The 7,500-nt window shown below is 44.8% G+C and overlaps 1 protein-coding gene across 1 annotated transcript in view; it reads right to left on the bottom strand.

The window, feature by feature from the left end:
* LOC307001089 (adhesion G protein-coupled receptor L1) overlaps positions 1 to 7,500 on the bottom strand; it is a gene marked incomplete at its 3' end in the record, with an annotated part of 61,607 nt that overhangs the window by 6,806 nt on the left and 47,301 nt on the right. Inside the window, exons 14-19 of the mRNA XM_079617232.1 lie at positions 7,121 to 7,326; positions 5,448 to 5,621; positions 3,875 to 4,084; positions 1,938 to 2,158; positions 1,794 to 1,860; positions 459 to 550 (exon numbers count right to left, since the gene is read on the bottom strand). Of these exons, the coding sequence (XP_079473358.1) occupies positions 459 to 550; positions 1,794 to 1,860; positions 1,938 to 2,158; positions 3,875 to 4,084; positions 5,448 to 5,621; positions 7,121 to 7,326 (970 nt within the window). The remainder of the gene's footprint in view (positions 1 to 458; positions 551 to 1,793; positions 1,861 to 1,937; positions 2,159 to 3,874; positions 4,085 to 5,447; positions 5,622 to 7,120; positions 7,327 to 7,500) is intronic.

Genomic DNA, 7,500 nt, shown 5'->3' with positions numbered 1-7,500 from the left:
TTTGAACAGAAAAAAGTTAAGGACTTTTATTTAATGCTCATTGCTCAAAACTTTTCAAAATATGACGCGACCCCCGACAGAGCTCGCTGACGCCCCCGTGTGGGCCGCGACCCCCCTGTTGGGAACCGATGATATAGTAGAGCTCTAAAGCAACTTCAAGACTTTAATTATTGCGATCACATGATCCTGCAGGGACTAAAACACAGCGATCTCACTTGACGTCCACACAGATAGAGATCCTCGCATGAAGAGAGCAGAGACTCCACAACGCACTGTAATAGAGTTTGAATTACACCATAACATAAATGTCAGATCTGAAGCAGTGCATTCTGGACCTGCCTCACTGCAGATGTGGTAATGCTTTATATTCCGGCTGAAAGAAAATCTCCTAGAGAGCCGAGAACAAGGGATGAAAGCTCGTAGCAACGTCACGATAAGCAGAGACCCGTGATTCTCACTTGATGTTGTCGAAGCGGCTGGAGTCCGGCTTCAGGACGGTGGAGTGCCGCAGCATCCGGTGCACAGTGATGACCAGCACCACCAGGTTCAGCTAAACACACGAGGTCAAAGGTCAGACCAGCTTAAGAGAGCCAACGTCATTCAGAAGAAACTCAATTCAGCAATATCATACAGTTCATATCATATAAAATAGTGCAATCAGGGCTGCCAACGTTTGAGTTTAGCTTGGAGTGAGAATTATGGAAACGGGGGGTTTGGATTGGGGGGGTAAAAAAAAAAACATGTCAAAACATTTGGTAACTAAACAGAATTTATTTAGTGACAACATGTGTTTGCCATGGTATAATGACTGGATGTTTCTACTGTTTTTATTAGTGCTTGACACACATTTAAATTCTATTAAATTCCTGTGATTTTATTCCATTGATTCAATATCAATTAATTTGGATAAATATTAGGTACAGAATCATACATGTTCATTTTTCTCAAAAAAATAAATAAATCTCACCTAATGCTGTAAACATACAGAGACCCTGTCAGCTGGAATTATTATTAAAGGTTAAAAATAACATATAAAATATTTTTATTATAATAACAAAGATATAATTTTTTAATAATATAAGTACAAATATAATAAATATGTAATATAGTGCACATATTTAGCAAAATACTCCTCTCTATGGCGAATCTCTCTAGCTAACTAACGTGCTATGGCCATTATGGCTTTCCTGAGGTAACGTAACGTTATACAGTTCTCCAGCTGTTATTGACCTCGTTCCACGGTTGAAAACACTGATTGATTGATATTATGTATGAGGAATATACATAAGTTGTACTGTATGTTTCAACATACCTATTGTTCATTCACTATTGATTTACTATAAAGAGTAAGAGATGATCGGTTCACGTGCCGCTTGAACTGAGGCGCTAGCGATCTGTCACGTCACATTAACAAGCGCCAAAACGGTATTTATTGTTTGAATTTCGTAATAAAATTGATAGAATCTGAGAGCTGAGAGTGTGTTTCATATCAGTATAGTAACCTCCTCTGTGTTGTCTGTCGGTGTCAGTGTCCTCTTAGCTTCGGGATTGTTCTCTGCGTGAGGAAATGAATGAAAAGAGTGTGTGAAGTGTCGCTTGCGTGAGAGTTGGCAGCCCTGGTGCAGTTTTGTAAGCTCTGTCCATCTGCATACACCATGCATATATAACACTAACTATACACGCAAGTTAGCATGAGTACTGCAGTGGTTCACCGTTACAAACACTCTTACAAAAAGTATGATGTATTTGTAAATTATGTATTTTATGAGCCGGTGCATTAAAATGAGTCTCACCAGGATAACGAGGGAGGCGGGGCCGATAAACGTCCAGATGAAGTAGTTATCCACCCTCAACCAGCAGCTACAAACACACAGAAGATGTATTACACACACACACACACGCGCGCGCGGATGTCATCCGGAGGGAAACACACTCACGCTTTGGCTCCTCCGTAGCTCCTGTAGTCGATGGCGGTGGAGATGGCCACCACTAGCGAGGGGAAGCCGTACGCGGAGAGGTAGTAGTACTTGCGGCGGGACGTCTCGCTCTCGAACACCTCCACCATCAGCACATACAGCTGAACCGTCTCCATGCAGAGCCAGCAGAACACCGACAGCAGAGAGAAGTGCAGCAGGCCCGCCAGGACCGGGCACACAACCTACACACGCACACACACACACACACACACCTGACGCGTGAGCTGATGAGGTCTGGATTAGTCTAATGCGGTCTTACTTGGACTGGTTTAGTCTGATGTGGTCTGATATTGTCTGCTATCTGATACAGTTTAGTCTGATATGGTCTCAGGTGGTCAGATTTTGTATAATGTGATCTGGTTTAGACTGATGTGGTCTGGTTTAGTCTGATGTGGTCTGATATTGTCTGATATCTGATACAGTTTAGTCTGATATGGTCTCAGGTGGTCAGATTTTGTATAATGTGGTCTGGTTTAGTCTGATGTGGTCTGGTTTAGTCTGATGTGGTCTGGTTTAGTCTGATGTGGTCTGATTTAGTCTGATATGGTCTGATGTGTTCTGGTTTAGTCTGATGTGGTCTGGTTTAGTCTGATGTGGTCTGGTTTAGTCTGATATGGTCTGGTTTAGTCTGATGTGGTCTGATATTGTCTGATGTGGTCTGGTTTAGTCTGATGTGGTCTGATGTGGTCTGGTTTAGTCTGATATGGTCTGATGTGGTCTGATTTAGTCTGATATGGTCTGATGTGGTCTGGTTTAGTCTGATGTGGTCTGGTTTAGTCTGATATGGTCTGATGTGGTCTGATTTAGTCTGATATGGTCTGATGTGTTCTGGTTTAGTCTGATATGGTCTGGTTTAGTCTGATGTTGTCTGGTTTAGTCTGATGTGGTCTGATATTGTCTGCTATCTGATACAGTTTAGTCTGATATGGTCTCAGGTGGTCAGATTTTGTATAATGTGGTCTGGTTTAGTCTGATGTGGTCTGGTTTAGTTTGATGTGGTCTGGTTTAGTCTGGATATGGTCTGATTTAGTCTGATATGGTCTGATGTGGTCTGGTTTAGTCTGATGTGGTCTGATGTGGTCTGGTTTAGTCTGATATGGTCTGATGTGGTCTGATATGGTCTGATGTGTTCTGGTTTAGTCTGATATGGTCTGATGTGGTCTGGTTTAGTCTGATGTTGTCTGGTTTAGTCTGATGTGGTCTGATATTGTCTGCTATCTGATACAGTTTAGTCTGATATGGTCTCAGGTGGTCAGATTTTGTATAATGTGGTCTGGTTTAGACTGATGTGGTCTGGTTTAGTCTGATGTGGTCTGATATTGTCTGATATCTGATACAGATTAGTCTCATATGGTCTCAGGTGGTCAGATTTTGTATAATGTGGTCTAGTTTAGTCTGATATGGTCTGATGTGGTCTGGTTTAGTCTGATATGGTCTGATGTGTTCTGGTTTAGTCTGATATGGTCTGATGTGGTCTGGTTTAGTCTGATATGGTCTGATGTGGTCTGATTTAGTCTGATGTGGTCTGGTTTAGTCTGATGTGGTCTGGTTTAGTCTGATGTGGTCTGATTTAGTCTGATGTGGTCTGATTTAGTCTGATATTGTCTGATATCTAATAAAGTTTAGTCTGATATGGTCTGGTTTAGTCTGATGTGGTCTGGTTTAGTCTGATGTGGTCTGATTTAGTCTGGTTTAGTCTGATGTGGTCTGGTTTAGTCTGATGTGGTCTGATTTAGTCTGATATGGTCTGATGTTGTCTGATATTGTCTGATATATGATACAGTTTAGTCTGATATGGTCTGGTTTAGTCTGATGTGGTCTGGTTTAGTCTGATATGGTCTGATGTGGTCTGATTTAGTCTGATGTGTTCTGAGCAGGTCCGGTCCTGGTAAACTCACGGTGTAGTGTGTCTTGTCCATGCCGATGAGGAAGAGCAGCTGTGAGATGAAGAGCGTGAGGCAGAGGTTCTTGTGGATGGTGGTGCGGTCACTCTGAAGACCCCTCAGACAGCAGAAGGTGGAGATGCAGAGAGCCAGACACACCAGAGAGATCACCATCCCCACCCACGTGATGACGAAGAGGATCAGGCCCTGAACGCCTCCAGGATACTGGGAGAACAGCAGAGCGTGAGCCACACACGCATAAACACACGCATAAGCACACGTATAAACACACGCAAGTATTTTTATTCGAATTTTACATTTTACAAAAAAGCAAAAGAAAACAAGATACATTTAGAAAATATATACAAATCAATGAATAATAATATCAACAGAAACAACAATATAAATAATTATTAATAATTATTAATATCATCCACCATTAATAACGATAATAAAAAAGGGAAAAGTCTGATGTGGTCTGGTTTAGTCTGATGTGTTCTGGTTTAGTCTGATGTGGTCTGGTTTAGTCTGATGTGTTCTGGTTTAGTTTTGATGTGGTCTGATGTGTTCTGGTTTAGCCTGATACAGTTTAGTCCGATGTGGTCTGATGTGTTCTGGTTTAGTCTGATACAGTTTAGTCCGATGTGGTCTGATGTGTTCTGGTTTAGCCTGATACAGTTTAGTCCGTTGTGGTCTGATGTGGTCTGGTTTAGTCTGATGTGGTCTGATGTGTTCTGGTTTAGCCTGATACAGTTTAGTCCGATGTGGTCTGATGTGTTCTGGTTTAGTCTGATATAGTTTAGTCCGATGTGGTCTGATGTGTTCTGGTTTAGTCTGATACAGTTTAGTCCGATGTGGTCTGATGTGTTCTGGTTTAGCCTGATACAGTTTAGTCCGTTGTGGTCTGATGTGGTCTGGTTTAGTCTGATGTGGTCTGGTTTAGTCTGATGTGGTCTGATGTGTTCTGGTTTAGTCTGATACAGTTTAGTCCGATGTGGTCTGATGTGTTCTGGTTTAGCCTGATACAGTTTAGTCCGATGTGGTCTGATGTGTTCTGGTTTAGTCTGATACAGTTTAGTCCGATGTGGTCTGATGTGTTCTGGTTTAGTCTGATACAGTTTAGTCCGATGTGGTCTGATGTGTTCTGGTTTAGTCTGATACAGTTTAGTCCGATGTGGTCTGATGTGTTCTGGTTTAGTCAGATACAGTTTAGTCCGATGTGGTCTGATGTGTTCTGGTTTAGTCTGATGTGGTCTGATGTGTTCTGGTTTAGTCTGAGGTGGTCTGATGTGTTCTGGTTTAGTCTGATACAGTTTAGTCTGATGTGGTCTGGTTTAGTCTGATGTGATCTGATGTGTTCTGGTTTAGTCCGATGTGGTCTGATGTGTTCTGGTTTAGTCTGATACAGTTTAGTCCGATGTGGTCTGATGTGGTCTGGTTTAGTCTGATGTGGTCTGGTTTAGTCTGATGTAATCTGGTGAATAATAATAATCAAGTCAAGGCAGAGCAGAGCAGGCAGCACACAATGCCCTATATGATGAGAAAACACATGTGTGTGTGTGTGTGTGTGTGTGAGAGAGAGACTTACGGCGGGCTGCTGGTGGTTCATGAGCACAGCGAAGTTGGTGAGATGCGAGCAGGCGCAGGTGGTGTGTGTGTTGTTGCTGTGTGTTCGTCTGCAGCCCTGAGACGACCACTGGCCAGTCATCGAGCGCTCAGAGTAATTCCAGAACGAGCAGTTGGGACTGAAGTGGTTCTCCAGCTGACACACACACACACACACACACACGTACAGATTAGGTTTAGTTTAGGTAGTGTGAACTAAGTGTGAACTTGACCGGTTCGATCAGTAACACGCGACTGGACTCTTTGTTCATGGATGCGGAGATGATGTGTGTGTGTGTGTGTCTGTGAGTGTGTGTGTGTGTGTGTGTGTGTGTGTGTGTGTGTGTGTGTACCTGCAGGTGTCGCAGTGTGAACTCGACCGGTTCGGTCAGGAACACGCGACTGGACTCTTTGTTCATGGATGCGGAGATGATGTGTGAGTGTGTGTGTGTGTGTGTGTGTGTGTGTGCGTGTGTGTGTGTGTGTGTGTGTGTGTGTGTGTGTGTGTGTACCTGCAGGTGTCGCAGTGTGAACTCGACCGGTTCGGTCAGGAACACGCGACTGGACTCTTTGTTCATGGATGCGGAGATGATGTGTGTGTGTGTGTGTGTGTGTGTGTGTGTGTGTGTACCTGCAGGTGTCGCAGTGTGAACTCGACCGGTTCGGTCAGGAACACGCGACTGGACTCTTTGTTCATGGATGCGGAGATGATGTGTGAGTGTGTGTGTGTGTGTGTGTGTGTGTGTGTGTGTGTGTGTGTGTGTGTACCTGCAGGTGTCAAAGTGTGAACTCGACCGGTTCGGTCAGGAACACGCGACTGGACTCTTTGTTCATGGATGCGGAGATGATGTGTGTGTGTGTGTGTGTGTGTGTGTGTGTGTGTGTGTATCTGCAGGTGTCGCAGTGTGAACTCGACTGGTTCGGTCAGGAACACGCGACTGGACTCTTTGTTCATGGATGCGGAGATGATGTGTGTGTGTGTGTGTGTGTGTGTGTGTGTGTCTGTGAGTGTGTGTGTGTGTGTGTGTGTGTGTGTGTGTACCTGCAGGTGTCGCAGAGTGAACTCGACAGGTTCGGTCAGGAACACACGACTGGACTCTTTGTTCATGGATGCGGAGATGATGTGTGTGTGTGTGTGTGTGTCTGTGAGTGTGTGTGTGTGTGTGTGTGTGTGTGTGTACCTGCAGGTGTCGCAGTGTGAACTCGACGGTTCGGTCAGGAACACGCGACTGGACTCTTTGTTCATGGATGCGGAGATGATGTGTGAGTGTGTGTGTGTGTGTGTGTGTGTGTGTGTACCTGCAGCTGTCGCAGTGTAAACTCGACCGGTTCGGTCAGGAACACGCGACTGGACTCTTTGTTCATGGATGCGGAGATGATGTGTGTGTGTGTGTGTGTGTGTGTGTGTGTGTGTGTGTGTGTGTACCTGCAGGTGTCGCAGTGTGAACTCGACCGGTTCGGTCAGGAACACGCGACTGGACTCTTTGTTCATGGATGCGGAGATGATGTGTGAGTGTGTGTGTGTGTGTGTGTGTGTGTGTGTGTACCTGCAGGTGTCGCAGTGTGAACTCGACCGGTTCGGTCAGGAACACGCGACTGGACTCTTTGTTCATGGATGCGGAGATGATGTGTGAGTGTGTGTGTGTGTGTGTGTACCTGCAGGTGTCGCAGTGTGAACTCGACCGGTTCGGTCAGGAACACGCGACTGGACTCTTTGTTCATGGATGCGGAGATGATGTGTGAGTTGACGGCCAGACTGTGTCCTCCCGGCTTCGGCTCTCCAACCGTCTTCACCGTGGCGTTCAGAGTCGAGAGAAACGACCCCAGGTTCTTATAGAGCGTGAAGACCACCTTCACCTGACCTGATGGACACACACACACACACACACACACACACAGTCTCGTGTCATTCACAATTTTAGTTCAATGCGATTCTATTCAATTCACATTTACTTGTACAGCGCTTTCACAACACACATCGTTTCAAAGCAGCTTTACAGAAAGTGCACGAGTCCACATTACAGTTTAGAGTGATC

This window comes from Phoxinus phoxinus (genome assembly GCF_949152265.1).
Source record: "Phoxinus phoxinus genome assembly, chromosome: 6".
Taxonomy (NCBI): domain Eukaryota; kingdom Metazoa; phylum Chordata; class Actinopteri; order Cypriniformes; family Leuciscidae; genus Phoxinus; species Phoxinus phoxinus.
Note: the sequence above shows the minus strand (reverse complement) of the source record. Positions and strands in the feature narration are given on the sequence as shown.